General features: G+C 38.4%; 1 protein-coding gene across 1 annotated transcript in view; it reads left to right on the top strand.

The window, feature by feature from the left end:
- Positions 1 to 25,540, top strand: part of INSC (INSC spindle orientation adaptor protein) — a gene marked incomplete at both ends in the record, with an annotated part of 84,933 nt that overhangs the window by 16,777 nt on the left and 42,616 nt on the right. Inside the window, 5 exons of the mRNA XM_084207507.1 lie at positions 13,430 to 13,775; positions 14,268 to 14,320; positions 15,940 to 16,063; positions 18,298 to 18,411; positions 23,569 to 23,694. Coding sequence (XP_084063633.1) covers positions 13,430 to 13,775; positions 14,268 to 14,320; positions 15,940 to 16,063; positions 18,298 to 18,411; positions 23,569 to 23,694 — 763 coding nt within the window. The remainder of the gene's footprint in view (positions 1 to 13,429; positions 13,776 to 14,267; positions 14,321 to 15,939; positions 16,064 to 18,297; positions 18,412 to 23,568; positions 23,695 to 25,540) is intronic.

Here is a 25,540-nt window from a genome sequence, read left to right as displayed (position 1 = left end):
TATTGTGCCTGGAAAGCCACATAAGTTTTAGGAAATTCAGCAAATAAAAGCCTGGCTGGGTACTGTCTTCCATCGAGTCTGTCTAGATAAGTAGGGCAAAAAGAGAAAAATGTTGCATTTCTCTTTCTGGTATGAATTTACGCACAAAGCTTACAACCCTAGACAAGAGTTTCTCAGAAAATGTTAAGAAGGGCATATTATGCTACTGAGCCCCTGTGGTCAGTCCAGACCCATGGAAAAAAGGGATTTGCCTGTGTGCCTCTCTCTGTTGGGCGGTGGTTCTTGAATAATTCTGGCCATCTTGGTACAATGATGGTATTTGTTCTGGAAAAATGAATTCTGTGAAGAGCATTGCTTATGGAATGGAAAGAATTCAAAGGTGGAAATAATCCTATTAAGCATCTTTTGTTTAAACAGATGTACAATCTACAGCATGCCTGGGCAGTGTTTCCTTGCAGCCCACAGTGCACCCTCCAAACCCTGGAAATTCAAAGCAATTCACTATGCATTCAAATGTCCATTAATACATTCAAGGAGTGAAAGCCTTTCTTGACTGCAAAGGGTAGGAAAATCTGTTGATACCAGTGAAGAAAGTATTTCCTACAATTCCTTCCTAAAACTGTATAGTTTTGAAATTTAAATGTCATCAGCTTTAAACATAAGTAAGCTTATTTATTATTTACTCTTATCTTTCTCACCAGCATTGGATGTCAGTAGAAGACTTCATTCTAAACAAGCAACTGTCTGCATTATTGCTGGAGGAAACAGTGCTAAACTACTTTTTCCTGCTTTCCAGTCAAAATATCTATAGCCTCTTTCTGAACCATCTTCCTCTAGGTTCCCATCCACTCAGCATAGTAAAGTTGTGTTGCACATCCGTAGTAGTTTTGCAGATATGGTCTCTGTTTCCGTGGTGTTTGGTTTGGCCTGTAACAGCAACGCACAATGCAAGGAAAATGCCAGAGTCAAAAGATGAAATGAAGTTGTTTGGTTGCAAGCAAACAATTCTGATAAGTTTATTCCTTTGCTTTAATCTATTTTATTTCATTAATGGAATCCTAGGATTTCTAACAATTGATACAAAAAAGAGGAAATTCCTAATACATTGAAGCACCAAGTTTTTGTTAGTGGACCAAAGTAATTTCAAAGGTAATGGAACCAGTCCCCTTGTGACTAAACAAAGATCTGCTGCAGTTCTGTCCACGTGGATGCAAATTCCCCTGGTTAGCACTCCTTTCCATGCTTTCCTCAGGAATACCGTGTCAGTCTCTCCTTCTCCACTGTGCTGACAAGTGACTCCCTGCAAATGCTATCCCCAGAGCTTTAACAGCGTGATGGCAGCCAAGAAAAGGACTTTGCATATGCACTGTTGGATCCTTGTCTCCAGTGCAGGTTTTGTCACAGCCCCCTGCCCGCCTTCCTTGTTTGCAATTTCCTCCTTCAAGCAAGAGTACAGCAGCTGAAGGCTCTCCTCCTGCTCCTTCAACTTCTGAAGGATTTCTTCCCTGCTTTCCTTCTCACGAACAGTTCCCTTCCCTTCAGAGGAGAAGAGCAGCTGGTTGATGTCAACAGCTGCCATCAGCAAAAGGAGCACCCAGAAGATTGCCATGGCAGATCCCTCCTTGGAAGAGAAAGAAAGGTGGAATGAGCCGAGATTCAGATTCTCAAGAAGAAAAAGAAGCTTCACACTGGAATAGAAGCTTTCACATCCTTTCCAGCCCTGAAAAAAGCTGCAGGCCAGAGGAGCTCCTCGGTGCCTGCTGCTGCAGGCTCCAAACCCAGCCGCCCAAAGAGGCTCCATCAGCACGAGATGAGGGGGAAGGTGAGGAAGGTGCGGCACACAGGGAGGCAAAATGGAAACGGCCACGTCTGGGGAGAGAAATGTCCGCAATTTTGAAATGAAAGGGGAAACTGAGTCTGCCAAGCAGGAGGAGGAGAGGGGCCTAATGAGCTGGTGCTGGGTGATGAGGGAGACATTCCCCAGCTGCTCTGCCAGGGGGCTCAGGACAGGCTGGATACAGCAGGGACCTCTGCTGGGAGGCGAGGAATGATGGAGCGCTGGGAAGGAGCTGCTGCTACAGAACTCACACACTGCCACTTGGTCACGAGTTTTAGATCTCAAAAGAGAGAGTTTGTCAGGCTCTCCCTCTGTTACTGAAGGCCTGGAGGTGTTGGCACAACCTTGACCGACCCTGGGGGGCTGGTGGGAGCTCGCTTACCAGCAGGTACCTCTGAACAGCGCTGCAATGCCTCCCTCTGACACCAACCTTCTCTTGTTGCCTTGGAGACACTCCTGGAGCGGTTGGGTTCCAGGGTCATGGAATCCTAGAGTTGCTCAGTACTGGAATCCTAGGAAACCACAGATTCTGGGGCTGATTTTTTTTACTTTCACAGAATTCCCAGAATTACTAGGTTGGAAGAGACCTTAAAGATCGAGTCCAACCCATGCCCTAACACCTTAACTAAACCATGGCACCCACTGGTGCCACATTCACTCTATTTTTAAACACATCCAGGGATGGTGACTCCACCACCTCCTTTGAGATGATGCTAAGCTGTCAGGTTCCTGAGAGCATTCTCCATTAATTTCCTTTTTAGTCAGTTGCTAGTCTCTTGTCAATTCCAATGTGGGATTATGTTCTTAAAGTTCTTTGCCCTTGGGGAATTTACTATAAGCATCGTCAAAAGAATCATGAGTGCTACACACCCAAGCCTCATCCAAAGTCCACCAAGGACAGAGGAGGAATTTAATTTCAGTTTTAAGGAGTGTTGGAACCACATTTCTTAATTTTAAATGGGTGGTTTACATTTACTGTTTACGTTATAATCCTCAGGTATCTGTGATTATCTGTTCCACAGAAACATGCTTTATAGCAAGGTGGCTCAGGATTCCCATTTTCAGTTGAAGAATACTGGACTATATTGTGAAAACATTTTGCCTCAAATGTTTTGTGATACAGTACAATGCTGTCACGGGCAAAGCATGATGGAAAAAGTGATCGTATAGCCCGAGTCTTTGCTGCTTCAAGAGGGGGCTTGAAATGGTGATACAATGTGAGTTTGGCTTTTCCTGTTGGTTGTAATTATTGAACCTGCTTTGTTTGCATTTAAACCTTCAGTTAGCATGGCCTTCCTAGGTTCAACAGCTGCACAAAGGAAAATGAAAGCATTCAGGAGCACTAACCACCTAGTTTTGACTCTGCAATGGGAATGGAAAGAGAAGGACATGCATCTGAGATAGAAGCAAAACACAATATACAACAGGCAGGAAAATTACTCTATTTAAGCTGCTGAACTTACTAAAAAAATTTGGTAGTGACTCCAAGTGTAAAATAGCAACAAAATGTTTGTGTCGAAGAAGTGAGAAAGGGTGGAATAAGATTGAATTGGAAAGTAAAACGAAGACCTTCTATGAAGGAGTGGTTAAAGGTTTGGAATGAAACAGGAGACGAGATGCCAATACATGAACCTGCTAAAGATGCATAATAATGAATAATCTATCATTCTCTAGGGCAAACAAAATCAATTTATCCCCTTCCCTCTGAACAAAGGAAGTTCAGTGATTCTGTACATGGTATTTACCACTAAATACATGAAACTAGTGATTAGATAAAGGGGTACTGACAAAGGGTACTTTTGAAAGTACACAATTAGAAGTTTTTGAAAGTACACAATTAGAAGTGAACTTGAAGTATTGAAGAAAAAGGGGCAGTAATTGAAACATCAATGTTATGTATTTGGGGGTTGGGGTCAAGAAAGTCTGCAACAACCTGTAGTTTGTTATGTGGGAAAAAATTAGGAGGAGGACCTGGCTGGCTGATTGAGATGACTGTGACTGCCTTTGCCAGTAAGATGTGGTGATGAAAGCAGAAAGCTCAGTCCTAGGCTGTGTGAAATGAGATTTCTGGTGGAGATAAGGTTGTACTAATATCACTCAAAATTACTGTTAGACTTTGTTTTCTATCAATCATGATATCAAGTCTTTCAGTCAAAAAAATAATTTTACAGGAATAAAAATCTATTCAAAGCTGGAGTCTGGAAAAGGACATGGTTTTATAAAAGGAATCTGAAGAATTTTGCTTGTCAAGTATTGCAAATTAGAAGCTGGGAACACATGTTAGCTTCCTAGAAATGCATTCAAAGATGAAATCTTGTTTAAAAGGAAAGATGAAACCAAATGGGAATGAACTGGATTTTTAGAAATTCAGATTAAAAGTAAGAAACTTCCAACCAAACTTCCACTGTGATTCTAGAAAAACTATTTGATAGAACAGATATGAGCCCTCTAAATTATTTTTTAAGCCATTTATGAGCAAGTCATCTGATCTGGTTGCTTCTAGTATCAGATGTGTAGTTTTGATGGCATAGATTTCCTTTTCCATCTTCTGACTTCTACAGAAACATAAAAACCTGTGCACAAATATTGAATTTGATTGGAAACTGCTTTCTTATTTGAATGAGACCACCTAAAGTATATTTGGCTTCTCATTCCAGTATTTGTGACACTGTGTTGCTACTTTTAGTTTTTTAAATTTGTCTGTTGAAGGGTTAATATTCTGAAGGGAATCTTAGGAAAGCTAACATCAGACTGTCCTTTTCTCACTTTTTTATTTTTGACAGTTTTAGCTGAAGCTGCTGTGTAATAGATGTGAACAAGGGTCTCCAAATTTCTCCAGTCTCCTGAGTGATACTGATCTCATAGCTCCCTGTAAAATGCTTGTTGCTCCCTTCATTAAGTAATCCAGGCTTTACTTAATCAGAAGGGTTAGGACCTTAAATGAGTAAATAGTAGAAGGTGAAAGGCTAATGCTGCTGCTCATAATGCATGTCATAACTCCTTTGAATAAGGCACAGAGAGCTGTAGTGTTTGTTATTAAACTACAAATTAAGGCAGATTTGGAGGAAGAAAAAAACAATGTTCAATGAGGCACTAGTGCTATTTTCATGGACTCTTGTGTTAGTCTCCAAATTAGTCATTGCTTGTGATTGTGTCTGAGCACTTCCACTACCTGTGGCCCCAAATTATGTCCCGTGTTGTTTTTCTCCTTTTCACTTTGATTTCTAGTTCTCCCTCCCTGCCAGGTGTCTCTCTCTTTTGCAGCATATTCTTATAAGGCCATGAGGAATATTGTCCCCTTCAATTACAAGTGTAGCATTGGGAAGCAGTGAGCCAATGTGAGCTCTCTTGAGCACATTCTCTCCTGTTGCTGGCCTTGTTCACTTTTCTCCTTCACACCACAGGAAACGTGCCCTGATAATTACAGGAGTGAGAGCTGTGTACTCAGGAATCTGCAATTTAAACGTGTGCTGATGGCAACATTCCCTTCAGGATTATCAACATGCTTCAGTCACTGTGTCAGATTTTAAACTCCTGGATGAATCTGCAAGGAAGTTCTGAGAACATTTGTCATGAAATGTTCCATGAGGGTATTCCTCTTTGGGCTAAATGAAGTCAAAAGTCACGGATTCTGCCATTGTGCACAAAGCTAAGCTCACTCAGCTCTGCTGTCTCATCTCTCAGGAGAACTATAATTGCTACACTTTTTTGCAAGACCCGGGCTGTCATTTGCAAAGAGATTGAGTCATGGAATCCTACGTCTTCAGCACTACTTTTGTCTGTGCACTGGAGAACAGTTTGTTTCAAATCATCAGGTAACACGCCGAACGAACGAATATCCTTCACAAACCAACATCCTTCAGCCAGTATCATCAGCAGATTAGTTTTTGCCCCATCCCTCATGTCCAAATTTTAGACTGGCTAAAACTGCCTGTTTCCAAGTCTGGTGGATTCCTTAAGTTGGATCAAGGCTCATTAAGTCTGATTTGAGTCCATAACAGTTTGTTAAATCTGAATATGCCAATATCCCAGGGTCCAAAAAACTTAGTGGTTTTGGAAACTTTCCTTGGTTTGCTATCTCATAACAACACTGCAAATGCAATAATATTCATTGTTAGTATGAATTAATTATACTATACAAATATAAATTCAATAGACATATTTGGATAGGTAAAATTGTGCCAATATTAGCATGTTTTGTTCAGCTTTGCCTGAAAAGAGGCCAATTAACAGCCTTATAATGTCATTAACTTGCTGATAGTGGGGCTTTTTTTGCATTTTCCTCCTTTCTCTCGGGCAATTATGTTATTTTACCATGGTCTTTTAATTCTGTGAGCTCAGTGGCTTGTGTGTTTGTCAAAAAAACTACTGTTTTAGCATTTAATATGCCAGGCAGGAAGTAAAACTCCTCAAAAGCAGCTTGAACAGTGCCTTAGTATCCCTTCAGCTGATGAAGGTTGGATAGGACTGGACCTACCTAAACTATTCCCATGTACAAAAAATGAGTGTACAAGTTTATCCTAGACTTTACATGAACTAATCAGCAAGCTTAGTTAGTCTGTGATTTTACAGAGTGATTTCCATAAGTTCTGCAGTGAGCCAGCAATTCTGGACTAGTATAATATTTCCAGACATCTTTAGAGGGACAACTTACAGTGAGGATTTCTCAGAAAAATGTAAAGATCTGGAGAACACTGGTGCAGCATTTAACACTAAATTATTTATATGGCTTTTTAAAGAGGCCTGATGGAACAACTGTAAGTGCAAACATCATACCTTATATATTACAAGTGATTACTCTGTTTTTACTTTTCATATAGACTTTTCTACAATGGTGATCTTTGAGTAATTTTGCATTATTCATTACTGACTTAATTTGCAGAAGTTGTCAGATTTTGGTAACTGTAACAATTGAGTAATCATCGAGGCTAATTAAAATAACCCTTTCAATACAGCCTGTTAACTTTTTTAAAACCTACAAACTAGTTTTTACCCATGTGTTCTAAATGTTTAAATAATTCATACTAAAGTCACCTTTTGTCACAGTGAAGTTGGATTGCAAGTGTTCCATTGGAAAAGAAGCAGGTAAAACTGAGGGGAAAAAAAAGAATATACTGCCAACCATCTGGGTCTACATTTATCTTGCTGCATGGAGTACAAAACCTAAATATTTCTAGGATTCTATTACCTTAGGAATGATCTACACAGTAAATGCACTCACTTAAAAACCAGGAATTCAATTCTTATCTACTTAAAGCTACTCTATGTGTTTTAAGCTATCTCTCCAGCTAGCTCTCCCAAATTTTGCCCAAATCAGTGCAAATACAATATTGTGTATCTACAGGGCTCCTTTATGTGATTAATATCATGTAAAGCAATTGAAGAAAAATGAGCACTGTCTCTATGGCTCTTCACTCTCTCCTTCCATGGAGAGTTGAGTTCTGCTGGCCATTGTATTGATGTGGAAATTGGCCCTGGCTATATTGCATACCTATGAATAATTCTGAAAAGATGAATTAGGAAAAAATTAGAGATTATTTATGTTCAAAGAGGGGTTGAAGTTCATTCAATAAGTTGTTTGTTGCCAATTAATTACCTACCACTAATTAGAATAATAAATTTGCACACAGTTGTAAGATTTGGCATTGACTTTCACCATAGGCTTATCTGGAAGCAGTACTAAATGCTATCATTAGGATTGGTAATAAATCTGTCATATTAGGTGAAAATGGATAAAAAGGCTAAGAAGCCTTGGAAACATAATTTGACTGAGCAGAAGTCTTTACACTTTATAAATACGACCACTGGAATTATTCTCAAGAATTGATCAGCTCCGACTTCGACACCATGTTATAAAACATGAAACTTTTGCACTTAGTGAAACTCAGTGCTAAATTGGAGGTATAACTCTTTTTCATGATAACATTTGCAATTTAAAACAGAAGAGTGTGTGCTGCCAGTAAAATGGTGGTAAAGAGCTTCAAGATGGAAATTTTAAACAAATGATCTAGTCATTAACTCTTGTCTTTTGTGTTCATGTAACACCAACATGAGAGAGAGATCAATCATTTTGATGTCAGTCCACCTTGCCTATCCTAAAAATCTTGATTTTTTTAGTTAACAAACTGCTTAAGAAATGATAGAAAATAACAAAAAAAGGTGTGTGTGGGGGGACAAATGCTGCTAAGAGAACTTTGAATATCATAGGTCTCTTAGATATTTAAAATGGGAGTATTTTTTTAATGCCTTTACCCAGGAAGAAATTTACCTGCAACATGTTATGTAGTGCAGAAACATTTATATTAAACAAGGTCCAAACATCTTTTGAACTAACACACTTCTAATGGGCTGTTGCTCTAAGCTGGCCTCAGCCAGTGACACCAGAGGATTTTTTCCAAATGACACAGTTTTTAAAAGACTATGTTTTTTGGAAACCACACTAGAATTCAGAGTATTCAAATTGCTTCTTAGTAAAGTTCAGTTGAGTGCTCTTGAAAACTGTGTCAAATACTTTACAACCTCAATTAAAACAGAATGACTTTTAAGGAATATTGGAGACTTTCTCTTGAATTTTCTTTTTTGCACTGAATTATTTTTACAACTGTTTTTAAATTAAATGCTGTCTTTATAATGTAGAGTCTATATAGATTGCTTTTTTGTCAATATGCCACGGCATACTAAATTCAGTAATTTTAACTAGTGGGTAACTACTATCCATCTATGTATCTATACATCTCCCTTTTAAGAAGGAAATCCTAAAGGCACAGGAGCAGCCCATGTGCTGCCAAAAGATGAGCTGGCAGAGAAGAAGTCTGGCCTGGCTGAACAGAGAGCCTTGGCTGGAATTCAGGAAAAAAAAAGGCAAGTTTTTCACCTTTGGAAGAAAGGGAGAGTCACTTGTGGGAGCTACAAGGATTCCATGGGGTTATGCAGGAAGAAAATTTGAAGGGCTAAAGCCCAAACAGAATTAATCTGGCTACTGCCCTAAAAAACAATAAAAAATGGTTCTATAAATACATTGGCAACAAAAGGCAGGCTAAGGGGGACCTCTGCTTTATTGGGTGGGGGAGGAAAACATGGTGACAGAGGATGAGAAAAGGCTCAGGGGCATCCAATGCCTTCTTGCTTAACCAGTGATAGGACAAGAAGAAATGTCCCCAAAGTAACCCGGGGAGGTTTAGACTGAAAATTAGGGAAAATTTCTTCACTGGAAGTGTTGCAAAGCACTGGAATGGACTCCCCATGGAAGTGCTTGAACCACCATCCCTGGAGGTATTTAAAAGCTGTGTAGGAGTGGTACTTAAAGACAGGATTAAGTGATGGACCTGGCAGTGCTGGGTTAATGGTTGGGCCTGATGGTGTTAGAAGTCTTTTCCAACCTAAATGATTCCACGATTCTATAAACATCAGGGTCTGAGCCAGTTAAGCAGATACTTTTGCTAAATTAGAGAGAACTGTGGGAAATCATACAAGTAAGGTCATTTATGGTTGAGCAAATCTTGTTTAATGTATTTAATACCTGAAAAAATAGTTATAAAAGCAGGACAATACAAAATTGTAAAATACTAGAAGAAATCTGTTCATGAACAGTTAATTATCTGTTAAGTAGTACATGTGAGGAGGCAAAGGGAACTAAAGCGCAATTTCTTTCTTCACATGTATAGTGAATACATTATTTATTATCACTCAGGGAAAATATTCTGAAATCAAAATAAGTGTATTTTCAGAAAGTTAAAGATGAAACAGCTCTCTGGAAAACACTTTAGTCAAAAAATATTTTAAAGAATTGTTGAAAAATAGGGACTGTAAAGAAAATATGTTTCAAATGCCTAAATGTCTTGGTTTGGAAAGACAGGTGCCTGCTAAAGGAGACAGGAGCATCCCCTGAAATGGAGAATGCAACCCCTCCCCACTCCTCCGAATTGCTATGAATTTTAAATTAAGGGGCTCACAGGCAAAAAACATGGGAGCAGGAAATAACAGTTCTTTAATAGGGAAGGAAAAAATATGATAAAATACAACAATGCAATACACCAGAACAACACTGTCAGAGTCAGAACACGACCTGACACTCTGTGGGTCAGGGTGTTGGTAGCAGTCCAGTTGGAAAAGGGGCTGCAGTCCTCCTGGAGTGTCAGGCGTGGTTCTGTTGGAGCAGGGGAGTCCTGTAGGAAAGGGGTGTATTCTTCCTCCGCGGATCTGTGGAAGTAGAAGCAGCTGCTGTTCCTCTGGGGAATCCAGTGGAGAAGAGCTGTGTGTGTGTCAGAATCTCCAGATTATATCTGGGTAGGAATGCTTAGCTCCTCCCTCTGGGCAGAGCATCTCACAATGGGATGCTATAGTTCTTATCAGCCATGTGGTGACATTCAATAGCCCCTTATCAGCAGATGTCCCCTGTTGATTATGATCACTCAGGAAGAGAGATAAGGAGCATTGCCCACTTGACACCAGACAACTGCCATACAGGTGGCAATAGAATACATCTTGCCTTGCAATCTGGAATAATAAATTTACGTGAATCTTGTATATTGTGTCCTGTTTTCCCCATTACATCTTGGGACACAGGGAAACTGGGAAAAGGTGGGAAGAGTAAGGAATAATCAGAGGGTTGGAATACTGTCTATAGGAGGACAGACTAGACAGACTGAGTTTCTATACCATGGAAATAAAATAACCTAGGGAAGGTGGAGTAAACAAAATAATTAATTGCATGAAGAGGGTGAATAACAGAGCCATCATTTCATTTACCCTACCTCTTAGAATATAGCAACTAAAGTGTTTGTGTTCATATCTCCTGGCAGCAAGTTTAAAATAAACAATAAGAAACACTTTTTAATACAAAAAAAATAAACAATGTGAGACACTGCCACTAGGTGTTGCAAAGGCCAAGAGTTTAATTGAGTTCAAAAAGGGATTAATGGCTACTTTTGTTTCATGAGTTGTAAAAACATACTACTCAGGCACAACTTCTGGCTGAGGAAGTTCCTAAACCACTAATTGCCAGAGGATGGGAAGAAGGGGTTGCTCAACTCTTGCCACACTTCTTATAATCTTTCCTTATGCATCTCCTAATGGGCATGTTGGGACCAGGATAATGGGCTAAACAGAGTTTGTTTGTTTTTTTGTCTGAACCATTATGGTTGTTTTTATTTTGTAGGCGTAGGGGTTTTTTTTTTTTGCAGTAATGGGGAGACAAAATGGAAATTTCCAACTTGTTTTTTGAGCTCTGTAAATGCCATCTGGAATATGATTCTTAATAGCTAATTAGGGATGATCACACTTTTTTGCTTTCCTCATTTTAATATGTAAAAAATGAGTCTACAAATTTATCTGCAGAATGCTTAAGATGATTTTCTCTACGTACAGTGAGATTTGGATGAAGGTGAATAATTTATTTTGTTTGTGTGATAATGATGTGTGTCTAATTTAAAGGCCAGTGTGTCAGAAAAGCTAACAGTAAGCAGGGGGAATTTTCTGTGGTCCTCTAGAAGGAGATGAATGGTATAATTTTTTTCTCTTGTCAGTTTAAGAATACTAAGTTTCAGTGAAAAAATATCCTACATTCTACAGTTGTACTTCTGGCAATTAGTAGGAACAGAAGCAAACAAGGAGAGTTTCTTTAACATTTATGCTTTTTTTTTTTTTTTTTTTAATTTCTCCTTGCGCAATTCTTATTACCTCCTTAGAGTGAAGAATGGCTTTTTGGGACTAAAGGAAATATGAATTACTTTTTTCTTTTTGTTTTTTTTTTTCTTTCCTCACTAACTTTCTATTCTAGATTTTGTCTGTGTGAATTTCTAATGTAGAAGTTTATTTCTACTTACTAAACAGAAATTTAATTAATCATCACAGTGCACTTTGGAAATGAAAGATACATTACTCTGTGTCAAATGAGTTTATCCTGTTCTGCATGCAAACTATGCACATTGTTATAAATCATGGTCTCAAACTTCTAAAGTTGTTGTTTTTGTTTATTAGGAAACCTTGCTTCAGATCCAAAAAGGCAATAAGGAGACTACACATAGCAAAGAGAAAGTGGGCCTCAATCGATCATGAAATGCAATTACACAATATTCAGAGCTGAGTGAAATAAAGACCTTAAATAGAAGTTGCCTGTAAAGTTCAAAATTAAAAGTAGTTTCATCATATATTGTGAAAAGGTAGATTGAATCAATGAAACTGATCTCTTGTATCTTGCTTGCTGTCAATTTACATGAAATGATACTTGAGGTGAGCTTCCTTTTCCTGTATATGTAAATACATTTTGTTTATTTATGGAATATTACTGGAGTAGTCTGGCAGGAGATTTCTGGAGTTCAGCTGATGCTCACGTTATAAATGGAAGCACAAGTTTTGAAAAAGGCTTCCACCTGGTCCTCCTCAGCTTAGCTAATGTGATTGTAGATTTTATTCTAGCAGTAAGGCTTTATATAACAGCACAGAATGTTACTGCTGAGTTGCAATAAATCAGTACCTGAATTAAAGAAATAAGGACTTTCTTTTTGTCCTTTCTGGTATAGTATCATAAAATCTGCACAAGTATCCAGATGGTGGGCAACAATCTACTATGACTAATCTGTCATAATGACTGTAGGATACCAAAAGAAGTTTGAAAAAAATAGTTAAATCCATTTTTTCTTGCTATCACTTAATCTAGTATCTTCTTTACCTTTTATTTTCAATTCTTTGGAAATTTTCAGTATGGTTGGGGTGAGGATTAAGATATTTGTCTTAGGGTCTGGGTTCCTTATAAGAAAAAAGAGTAAGTATCTTCATCTTGAGACTATGAAATTTGTGATCCCCCAAAAAATGAGCTCCAAATCAGTGCAACTTCTGCCCCAGGTACCACATCTTACTGGCTGGAGAGTGCAAGGGCACAAAATGCAGCCTCACTGCCCTTGTGTCAGGGTACACTTGTCAAGGAGCTTTTCAGCCTTGCTGGTTCACATCATATTTGGTGTTGTGTAAAAAATGCGCTTTGGAAGTCAGCGTGTAAAATGTACAGAGAACAGTGAGAAATAAAGGGGAAGGTAAAAGTCTGGTCAGGAAGTAGAATCCAGCTCTAGTTTCAGGGATTAGATGGAACAGATATTGCAGTATTGTTCACTGTCTTGGTTTGGCTGTATGAGTTTGTAAGGGCTTTGGAGCGATGCTTTATGGTAAAATTTTTTTTTAAGCACTTGATAGGCCAAGTGTCTAGGAAAACCTGACAGGCCCATAAATAACAAGCAAACAAACCCACAACTTTGCTCCTTCTCCTATATAAAATGCTGAACTTACAAGAAATATTTTCCCCAAAAAGTATAATCAAACCTTCTTTTTACTTATCTCTAATATCCACTGATTTCTCAGACATAATTTTATAGCGGGGTATGTGGTATAAAAGTGATTAGAAATCCAGAACCTGCTTTTGGAATAAAGAGCTAAATGTGTCACTGTGTTACCTACTGCAAGCAAATTGTTTGTTCAATTATTTGCCTTCGGTCAATCAATTGCAGCCTAGAAGTGGGTGCAGGTGTATGGTGCTGCTGGTGGTTATTCTAAGGTTGTTTTGCTTTAACTCATTCTTCCCTCTCTTTCTCTGCCTTCCAGCATGCACCTGATCCAGGTGGACTCTGTCCAGCGATGGATGGAGGACCTGAAGCTGATGACAGACTGCGAATGTATGTGCATTCTGCAGTCCAAGCCCATCAGCATTGAGAAGGACGACCAAAACGAGCTCATCCTCTCCTCACAGTACAGCACCTGTGACACCTTGCAGCTCCTGCTGAAGAGAGCTTGGATCATCAGCACCGAGCTGACCAGGATTGCCCAGAAGCTGGAGAAGAACAGGTGGCAGAGGGTGCACAGCATGACAGTGAGGGTCAACTGCCACGTGCACTCCATGATAAACGAGCACAACACCCTCACCAGGAGCTCCTCAGAAGAAATGCACCAGGTGAGAGGATGCCTTTCCTCATGTGTTCCTCTCGCTTTTTGAGTTTTTGTTCTATTGTAATAATTAAAAATTGCATTAAACAAGCTGTAAGAAATTCTTACATACTGATACTGGTCCCTTAAGACTTTCTAATGCCTTTTCAGCAATGGAAATCTTGACTTACTTTGGATCCTGTTTTATCATAGGCTATTCTGAATTTTAATAGTGTTGACAAATGGAAAAATGTTTTGCTTTTGAGGACTACAGAACTAAAGTATTTTGACACCCCATCTGTGAGTTCCCTAGCATTTAAAATGTAGGAAATGCTACCTCTTTTTGTAAATCTGAGTTCTTTCTCTGCCAGTTTTATTCAGAAATCTAGACGAAGGGTGCTCATATGAAATATTATATTTTGAGAGGGTTTTCAGTTAACAAAAAGGGATTACTTATTTTTTAAAGCAATTGTGTGTATGGATTTAACTTTAAAACCCCTTTCTCTTGCTCTCTCTGCAGCTTGAAAAACTCTTAATAGACAAGTGTTCAGAATTTACAGCATTCACAGAAAGGTAACTTAAATTTTGTTGTTGAAATATTAATCTTGCTGTTTTATTATGTTGTGGAACTTCTAATGAGAAGCACAAATCCATAGTCACCCCCTCAATTGTTTGAACTAGGCTGCTGTAACTCTGCAAGGCTTTCCAAGTGTTAACCTCTGGTGGATGTAGGGAGCTGCTCTTACCCAAACTGCATCCTAATGAAAGATGGGATCTGCTGTTGCACAAAGAGTCTGATATGGACACAGTTAGACACAAGTGAATTTTTCAGGACTTGTAGACATCACGGAGAAAGTCTGGCTGTGACAGATATTGGTGACAAAGTTCCCTTCTAGTTCTGTGGAGTCAGGATTTCAGCTGGTGGGAAAACTTGGATTTTGAGACTTGTCCTACGTGTTCCTGTATGAACATATCCACTTATTGTAAATCAAACCAAAGCACATACACAGACATTCCTTTAAATTGTAGTTGTAGGCTTACTCATCTCCCTGCACTCTGGAATGGTGAGACTGGAAGATAAAAATCTCTGTAATTCTTCTCATGCTCTTTCCGCTTTCTAACATAAGTTACCCATTTCCTCCAGCACAGTTCAATCACTCTTTTTTGGTTTACTTTAAACATTGTGCAAGTCATTCTGTTTGGGGGATATCATCAGGGAAAAAGCACCATCTAATTATCAGGAAATAACATTTTTTGGAGCATTATTGCTTTGTGCCAAACCCACAGAGCTCACATTTGTGTTTTATATTTTGCTATATAGACACAGGGATTTAATAATGGGCTCCAGTCTCAAAGTGTCTGCCCTAAATCAGCCCTCTCCCTTCTTGTCTTTTTTTTTGACAAAAAAATTGATATAGGTGTCTGACAGATGGGTAAAGCTGAAAAGGTAACCTGTGTGCAGGTAGAGACTGATCACCCACACTATATCTTCCATTACACTGGCCTGTCTGAGTGGAAGATGTTTTGACAATGCAGATGAATGTGTTTCTGTGAGGAAATATTTGTTATTTCATTTGAATTGTATAAAGTTTCCATCTTTATCTCATTTCTTCAATTCTTCTACAGCCAAACATCACTGGTTACAGGATAACTGTACTAACTCTGTAAATGTGCTTTATGTATCTTTCTGTAGAGAGGGCCAAATTTAATTTTTGATTATGCTGTTTAACTCATCTGGGCACACATTTCTTGCTTCATCCTTATCCTGCTATTGTTAAACTGTGACAAAGAAGGTAAAGAAATGAAAATTACTGAAAGATTGATTTTGAGAGATGGGTAGATATGCACAGCTGCAGTTGAAATGCAGGCATCCAAGAGTGAAACTATCAGCATAAGAAGAAAAGAGCAGTGCTGCACTGTATAAACACACAGCATCTACAGCAAAATTTGGCCTGCAGTCTGTGAAGTAAATTGGGTTCTCAAAATTATTCAGTAGTGTCCATCCTTTAATGGTGCATTTACTCTGCGTAGACAAAGCTTTGATTAAAGTCTGGAATGATGCTAATGACACAAAGTCCTTGTGAACAGCTGAATTCCAGTTATTTCCTGAGATTAACACGGGCCTCACCTCTGACAGTCAGGTCTTGTGCATCTTTTTTTCCTTCATCTCTTTCCCATCTCCTTCTTTTCAGGTGCTTGCAGACTGAAGATGAAGAGATACTGAAGTCCATGAAATCTTGTGTTAATGAAACTCTCACCACCGTGGCCCAGTATTTTGGCCAGTTGATAGAGCTGGTTTTAACACAAGAGGCACAGGTTAGTTTATAGTTTAAAAAGCTCCAAACCCAAAAGCTCTTCCAAAATAGCTGGATCTTGAGGGCAACAATCCATTAAGGATCCAAGGCTGGGGATGGATGGGGCTTCTGAGAAATCTGATCTAGTAGGAGTTGTCCCTGTCCATAGCAGGGAGACAGGAACTAAATTATTTTAGAAGCCCCTTCCAACCCAAGCTATTCTATAATTATGTTATGAAGAGGAGGATTAGAGTCACAGCTCTCAATTTTCAACAGAATTATGATCAAGAGCTCAAATATGTTGCAATTTAGGTGTTTAGGTTGAGATTTAGGTGCTTGCATTCTCAAATTCTCCAATAACCTCTAATCCCAAACAAAATGATCTTTTGGTTCAACCTGTTACTTATTTTTCCTGATGTCTCTTTCTTGCAAGGCATCTAAATGATGACTTCTGTTTGTCCCTTCCAGCCTCACCCATTCTGTGATTCCGAATCTGTGAAATACACCAAGTAATTACTCTGAGGCTGCAAATGCATTAATTTTTTTTCCATTAGATCATTATTGAAATAATTGCAATTTGCAAGTCTAGCCAACCTATCTTGACCCTTCCCCTTCCCTCCCTGTCCTTCTCACATATAAAAACCTCAAATGTAATTCTACTCAAATAACTTGTCCATGTTTCAGAGGTGATTTTATGCTGAAATTTTGTGTTGTTGCAGCAGAAAAGGAGGAAAGGAGAAGCTTTGTGAACACAAATAGTTAAAAAGTATTTATTACAGTGACAAAACAAAATTAATGAATGCTATTGGTTAAACTCTAGCATACCCTGATGTGTTAAGATGGCAAAAAAAAAAAAGTTGTGGTGGTTTCAGAAAAATCCCTTCTAGTTTTAAAGGATTATTACTAGGAGGTGAGACTATCCCAAATATATTTGCAGAATTACAGTCAAACTAACCAGCTGCCTCCTAATGCTCTTTGGTTGGGATTTATGAGAATTCCATGAAATGCATGAGTTGAAGCGTGTCAATAACTTTGCATATTTCAAATTCAGTGAGCAGGTTACCATTGTTAGGATGTTTATTCTTTTCAGTCTGAAGAGCAGTTCTTCACTGCTGATATTTCTGCTTTTGGGTATCTTGGCACCTACTGACACACCTGAAACCCTACTCCCTTCTTCTTTTAAGGGAGTGGAATTACTGATGCCACATCAACTTGTGTGTATTTTTGTGACTGAAGGATGTAGAACTCATTAAGAAAAATTATTTTATGGACAGTTTTCTGAGCCATTCAGTCAGGCTGTGTGCCCACTTCTGCCATAAAAGCACAGTATCTGGGGATAGTTTGCTGCTCTGAAGCAGACTGAGTGTCTGTATGAGAGATTTCAGCTCACATTGTGTAAAGAGCCTTTTTTCTAATCAGTATATCAGGATTTAATTCAGGATAGGTTCACATCAAATTGTGAACTCTTAAGCTATGTCTTTTATGGAGCATTTTTCTAATGCATTATTATGGAGCATTTTTCTAATGCTAAAGGTGGAAGAACAGAGCCTCTTAAAGGCAAGGTAATTGAATTTTGTATAAATAACCCTGTAAAACATGGGATATTTCCTTGCATTTCTTACAAAGTTGGATTAAATACAAAAATGCTTTCCTTCCTCCTCCTAGAAAATAGAATTAATTACTCTAGTGATTCTATGTCTTTTTTCAGAAACATAAAATAAAATAGACTTCATGTTCTTTTCACAGCTGTGCTTCTCTAAAGCTGCATTGACACAAATGCAGAAGCAAGACAGTTTTTTACAAAGATTAAAAATATTTAATCTATTTCCTGCATTGGAGAAATAAACTATATTTCTTTATAAGAATGTCTATTTGTCAGTGACATTTTGACTGAGAGTAGTGACGAAAGCAGACCCTTAGATGGTAGTGTAAGACAGGGTGTAGCAATATTGCTTATGAATAAGGTGGAAATATTGCTTATAAATAAGCTGTGATTCAGCTTCTACAGTAACTAAATTGGTTGCCTTCTGAAAATTCTGGTTCAATCCCAGAACCAAACACAATAACTAAATATTACTAATATATACTAAATAGCTGGAGCCTTCCGTACCGCTTGTTCTTATGCACGTACCCATTGTCTTGCTCTGTTAATATTTATTTTTAAACATCCCTGTCCTTGGTTCCCTCTACTCAAATGCAATGATAAATGTGTGCTGTCAGTCTGACTGCCCCACTTCTTTGTCCTGTGTCCCCCAGAACCTGCTGAGGCAGATAGAGCTCTCGGGCAGCCTGTATGTCACGGAGTCGGCCATCGGCGGATTGTTCAGCCTTGCCCAGGAAGGCGCTCACCTCTGCCGCATCATAGCCAGGGTAAGGGGTGCACCGAGCAGCCAAAGCAATCTTGGCCATACATGAAACCTATCCCACTAAAGGGAAACAAACTTTACTCAGAGAAACGACTTTTTTCTCTTCTTGTGGTGCTTCTGCGAGTCGTGATCTACAGACACGCAGGTGATCTTTACCACCACAACTATTGCATTAGAGGGTTTTTTTCTTAAGAGGGCCACATCCCTCCAATTTTGAATTTAATAATGCCCAATACCTGTGGAAGCAACTTCAGTAGGATGGTCAGCTCCTACAGGCTTCTCAGCATTGCTTCAGTTGCAGTTGTCTTTGTGCCATCTGAGGTATTATCACTCCATAATTCTGGGAACTTTTGTAGTGTCTCTCCTGATAGTACTTTTTAAATACCAGCCATGGAAAGGGAGAGAAACTTTACAGTGGACTGTGAGAGACTGTGCAGAGAAACAGGAAGACCTCTCAGCTGTGTGGAGTTGGGGGGTTAGAGATATTACTATAGATGCAAATTTAGAAATGCTTTGCATTCATTATTATACTTTTACAAAAGACCCATCACTGCCGTTGCTTCTGTCAGTGAGTGTTCTCATTTACTGAGTAGTTGGTACTAACTTTATAAATGAGTCATTCTGTCAAGATCCATGATACTGGAAATCCCTGCAGAGTTTGCACCTTGGAGGACACTTGGATCTTGAAGAAGTGAGAATGGTGGGACATGGTGTCTTGTTGAGGAGAGGATAATCACAACCACAGGGCATGCAGAAAGAGGAAAACCCCCTCCCTCAGCTACTGCTGTGCCAGTTCCTTGTCCCACTCAGGGGCAAGGTTAGACAGCAGCATTTAATCTGATGTACCCTTAGATGGATATTTACACTGTAAAAGGTACTCCTGTGTTCTGAAGGCTGAGAACGAGTCAGACTCAGAAACCTGTAGTGGACTCTGTCAACAGCCTGAGAGGTTTGGTATTTTCTAAACTGGTATTTGAGCTCCACTCAGTGGTACCCAAAAACAATGTGAAAATGCTGAGTATTGAGGTAGTGCAGAATTAACAAAGTAAAGAAGATTGGTCTTGGACTTTTTGTAATTTTATGGCTTCTATAAGAGTTTAATTTAGCAGAAGTGAAGTCTGACCTTTCATGAATCACTAAGTTAATATATTGCTAAAACCTGGGTGTGTCACAGGTTTACAACTGAGGAAATGCACCCCCTTATGCAAAGAAACCCAAGTGGAGTTTGGCTGCCAAGTTACAGCAGCGATTGCATCACCTGTGCTGTGCCTCTGCCTGCCCTGTGCACTGGGAAATGCAGTTGTCCAGGCTGACCATTATCCTTCCCCCTCTGCGCTGCCTCAGTTACTGCTTCAGTGACCAAGGGGCAGAGGGACTGGAACAGACAACAATTTCACATGGGTCAAATGGGTAAAGAGCTCTGCTTGAAGAAACCTAAGAGCACTGAGCTCTGCTTGCTTTGGAGGTTAACTTGCACCTTTCCAAAGGCTCCCAATGTGAACAAAATATGCTTTTATTTATTGTGTGCAGACTTTTTGGAGTTTCCAGTTTTTGACCAAATAACACATAAATGTTGCTTGTGCTGTCATTCAAGTTTGATTTGTGACAGGTTTCTCAACCTCTGAAGCAGAAAGGAAGAGAGGGGCACTGGCTCAAGTTAGCTATGACATGAATGGTTAGCTGTGACAGTAAAAATTCAGGGTGATTTCCAAACAAAAAATAAACAACAAGAGCAACAAAATCTGAAACTGTTCTCAGTCATTTTGAGGGCGAAAAAGCATTGAAGTCATGCAAAGATTAAAACTCTGTTATGGAATCCATAGTCCCTCAAGAGCTGTCCTAATATCCTTGATAAAAACTAGCCAGAGAGATTGATTATTTGTTTACTGTGAAAGCAAAATTCACAAAATTTGTCCATGTAACCTTGAAGTCTTACTCTCCATGACAAAGTGTGATCTTGTGGAATGCTGCTCCTCAGTTTTTTCCTGTCCCAAGCTATAAGGTACAACTCTAAAACACACCAATCTTGGAGGTGCAAAAAAAAAGAACCAAGACAGTGTTGTTAAGCTACAATATTACAGGAGCTGGTCTCTCATTTTACAGTTTGGTAAGGGTTTCAGTCATCTCTTGCCTTCTTCCCCATCCCCTGCTAATATTTTACAGAAATTAAAAAAATAAAATGCTCTATGATGAAGCATCACCCATAATTTTATTCCACCTACAGGCATTCTTTGACACTTTCTTTTTTAGCATGTAACTTTGTAATCTGCTGTGAAAAAATCATGTTGCTGACTCACCCTGGCAGCCAGTAGTAGTTCTCACTAGCTGTCAGAGACATCAAACCTCAGGCCTCTAACAAAAATGTGTAGTAACATGGACAAGATAAGAAAATTAGCATTACTTGGAGGAAATGCGTTACAAATAGATTTGGATTTGTAACAACCAGAAGAATTGGTAAAAATCTGTTTATGACTTAGAATAAATAGGTCATAGAGCGATAAAGAAAATAATGTTTAAAAAAAAAAATTACTGATGATAGAGTCCAATTCCAACTGTACTGAACAGAGTGCTGTGGTAATAAGCTTGTAAAAGAGAAAGGAACAAAAATTGAAGATATTCATACCCCATAACAGCCCCACTTGAGAATACTTGACTATTGGAATTCCTTATGGGTGTACAGCAGATCATTTGCTCTGAGAAGACTCTAAAGCATTTTGCCTTACCTTCTTTATATACTAGCTCCTTTTCTAGCAACTATTTATTATGAAGATCTCTTTGGAGATCAACTGTCAAGATAATTATAAATGTTGTCGAAGCCTTGATGAGTATTTACTGCAGTTGTCATTTCAGGCTGAAGCCACAAAATATTCCACCTTAGAATTGGCTGCCTTTTTGCTTCCCCTCTTTATTCACTCAATCCACATAGTTTTGGTGCTTGTATTTCAGGTGATTTCATTACCTAAAGCTAACCCTTCTGAGCAGCATCCCCCAAAATTGAATTCCTGTTAATCCAATACAGGAGAGAAGTAGTTCATCACATAGTAAAGCAAGTGTCCCTCTCTTCCTCTGAATGTTTACCCACTTGACCAATTTATCTTTGTCCCTGTCAGATGGAAAGGTTTGGCGTCATTGCAAAAGATACGGGGAATGCATCTTGAAAAAGGTGAATAAATTCTGAGAAATGCTCTGGTCCCAGTGAGGGGACTGGCTCTGACAAGCCATGGAATCGGGCTCAGTATTTGCCACCCGTCCAATATTTCACTCGCACATCTCTCGGTTCATTACTCATGGTCAATATTTTACAGCTTAGCGATGGCACACGAGACACAAAATAAAGAGTACAGATCTCCTCCTGACAAATGCGGTGATAAATCACTTCCTGTCCATCAAAGGCAAAATCAGGGCACCCATTTGGCATAGGAAAGGCTTAAAGCAATGTGCCATCATCACTTGATCATTACTAGATTTATCCACAAACTTTTGCTTATTATGGCTAAAGCAGAGGATCAGATCATCCCTGATTCAATTGAACTGTGGGAAAATTCAAATTGATAATAAAATTTAGGCAAAAAACCCCAACAAAACTGTTCCCTTTGGCTTAGGAATGACACTGCTTTTCCCCTATACTTTTCCCCTATACTTTTGATAGATAATTTAATTACTGCTTGGGTGTAATATCAGTATCCTTCCTTCCTTTGGAAAGAAAAATAGGACTGAAACTTTTTTGTTAGTGTACTGCCTCTTTTTTAATTTAAAGGCTTAGCAATATCTTTCTGTATTAGGTTTTATATAGCAGTACTAGATATAAAAGACACATGAATGCTTCCTACAATTTCAGAAATAAGTTTTACTTGTAAAAAACTTCAGCGAGGCTTTTGTTTTCACTGATGCCCCAGAAATTCCATCTATTTGTGCAAAGATGTGATCTAAAACTTCTATCTGGAAAATAAGTTGAAGAGTTAATTTTGTCTAAGTCTTTATGACTTGGTATAAATTTTTTGTTGAATTGAACAGAGGGCTCTGCTTCCGCTATTATTCTCTACTGTATTCAAGCAGAACTGGTACAAAAATATAGAATTCTGAAAATTACTAAAGTCTGAATTGTAGCCCAGAGGTTTTAAGTCAGTATAACCTGTTGTGCTTTCAAATAATGGTTGAGGAGAAAATGGCTGAGGAAAAAATAGATTATTTCTGTGAATCTAAAAATATTTTTAAACAGAGTCTAATGAAACAGGCTTAAAAAAAGGGTGTACTTTTCACTTGGACCATGATTTTGACTATTTTTAATTTACTGCTGTTTAAATCTGAACACTTTAAGCTGAGCCCTTTCACCTGTTATCAATAGTTTAACTGCTTTCATCTTCATCATGATCCTACATCATAAAAGACACATGTAGTCTACCTAATAGCACAAAATTGTGAAATGAAAAATAATTTTAAAAATTCCACCACATGAAGTACAACATTGTTGGCATATATTTATATATTTACATTTGTTATATGAAATTTGCTAAAACTTATATTTACAAGCTGTGTTGGAAATTAATTAAGGATAACTACTCCAATATGTACTCAAGTCTTTGCCACTATAGTATTTGAAGAAAAACTTTCAGGGATGCAGATTTTATTTGTTAAAGGATGAGGATTTGGATTGTATCTGTTTAGAATTTGAGCCTATTTCCACCTACTTTTCAGTACCTCTTCATACACATGACCTTCCAGTTCATAATTTTAGCATTAAGTAAATTTTGTGTGGAGCTCAGAAATGTACAGGAATGGGAAATAGATGGTAACAAAAACCTGTTTTATACTAATAATATGGCTGAAGGGTCAGTGAAATGTTACTCTAATTGCCACCTATTGATGGTTCTTTGTAATTTTTTGCAGGAATGTCAGGTTTAATTTAAATGGAGCTTGTAACTGGTAGGAGTCAATCACTTAAGCACACCTCCTACTGAGGCTGTATTACTTTTTCATCACTTAGTGTACAAGCATTAATCCACTTGAGTTCTCTGTGTGAGCTTAACACCCTCTTTGTTGGTGTTTTTATGATAGCTGTTTTGGATAAACTACTAAAGGAATCTGCTCCCCATCCCAACCTTGATTAAGTGCTAGGGAAACCTCTAGTCCTGCTGTCCTGATGGCTGTTTTTCCCCTGCAGGAAGGAGGTGTTGTTGCTCTCTTTAAGATCTGTCGCCAGGATTGTTTCAGGTGCCTTTATCCCCAGACCCTGAGAACGCTGGCATCAATTTGCTGTGTAGAGGAAGGGATGCACCAGCTGGAAAAGGTAGGCACTTCAGAGTTCTTTACTGACTCTGTCATAAAATAGAGGAGCCCTGTCTTTAATCTCTTCCAGAAACTGATGATTTGGTGGTGTTTGATACTGTGTTCCATACTGTGCTCACCTTTTCTGTGCTGATGAACACATCTTCAGTTTTCCAAAAGTTAGCCCCAGCAATAGCATTATTCTATAATCTTTGCACAAATTAGCTTCATAAGTGGGGATAATTTTGTAAAGCAGGTTAACATGATAGCAACTACATCAAAAAAGGAGAACAAAGCCTAGAGAAATTATGTTTTCTGGACTTTCTGAAGTGTTTAGAAATTCCACTGTTTCAAATCATCCTTAAAAGACAGAAGGCTTTATACCTCTTTAAATACTTTCCTGATGGTCTGACAGGGCTCCTGCTTGTGGCAGTGCTGCAGCTTTTGTGAGAGTTGTGGTTGCACAGAAAGAAGTGGGACAGTTACAGTAATTAGTCAATCAAAAAATGTCTGCTAATCAGCAGCAGCTTTCATAAAAGCCACTTTTAGCTGCAATAGCCAACAGCAAAACATTATCTAGAGAAAATTATATCAACTTCTTAGGTTCCTTTCCTTTCTCACATTCACTATGTACTGCTATGTTTTGGAAAATGAACACTTCTGGTCACTAAATCATGATCTCATCCTTTGTATTTCATAAAAGAGTCATCTTCCTCAGCTGAATAATGGCCTCTTGAAGTTAATGATAAATGATTTCACTGCCCCTTTACGCTGACATATCTTGTAATTTACTTCCTGAATTCAAGTAAACTGTGACAGAACACCTGCAGCAAAAAGCAAGTCTTTGAGTTTACAGTAAATGAAGATGACTTAAATTTTTTTTTTGACATCCTGCTGGTTCAGACTAACACCAGAATCAGTCTGTGTCTTTCATTATGTCCATTATAACGGTGGAGTTAATAGAGGTAGAAATGAAAAAGATTGATTCAAGTCACCAGGTCTAATTCCTGGCAGCATCAATACGTGCTTGACGTGGCCCATATCAAAACTGTTGGAACAGGAGTCCTAGAAAAAGTGAACACTCTCAAGCTCATGTTTCTTGGATCTGCTTTAAAGTTGGCCACAAGTAAAATTGTTCAGGGTAAACTTGATCACAATCAGGATTGGAGCAGAGTTTAAAGGATTTTTAACTGAAATCTCCACCTTCAAGGGCTTTCAATTAAATAATCATCTTTAAATGTGAATAGTTTTGTTCTTTCAAAATTTGAAGTACTCTTTTGAAGAACACAAAGGAGAGTTAAAAGTATTAGCAATCCTATAATTACAGAAGTTTTCACAGGATTTATGTGGCAGAAAGTGTGGCTTATTTTATCCAAAAAAGTATCTGGGTGCTGGTGAATAATTTAATTTCTCTAGTATGAATATCATTATGCCACCTAGTGCATTAAAATATCAGTACAATTTGATCTGGGTTTTTAATAACAGAAACTTCGCTTAAAAATCCCCAAACTTGGCTACTGAGATATTTAGATTAGGGAAATCAAGATGTTAATAAAAAAAAAACAAAAAAGCCCCCATGCAAGCCTTCCCCCCTGTATTTCTTAAATTAGATTGCACAGCCACTGCAGTGTTTAAAAGACCATTTGAAAGAAAGCAACAAGTGCTATAATTTCTTATAAAACACTTATCTGAGAGGTGAACTAAAAGGGGGTGGGACACTTTCTGCAGTACTTGCAGTGCTTAATTACTAAAGACATCAGGAATATTATTTATTTATCCAATGCTCTTTGATCTTGTCAATTCAGTGCTCATTTCTAAAGATGCAGAAAATTGCCTATTTAAATTAAAAAAACATTTCTTTCAATTTT

The sequence above is a fragment of the Fringilla coelebs genome (assembly GCF_963513975.1).
Source record: "Fringilla coelebs genome assembly, chromosome: 6".
In the NCBI taxonomy this organism is placed as follows: domain Eukaryota; kingdom Metazoa; phylum Chordata; class Aves; order Passeriformes; family Fringillidae; genus Fringilla; species Fringilla coelebs.
Note: the sequence above shows the minus strand (reverse complement) of the source record. Positions and strands in the feature narration are given on the sequence as shown.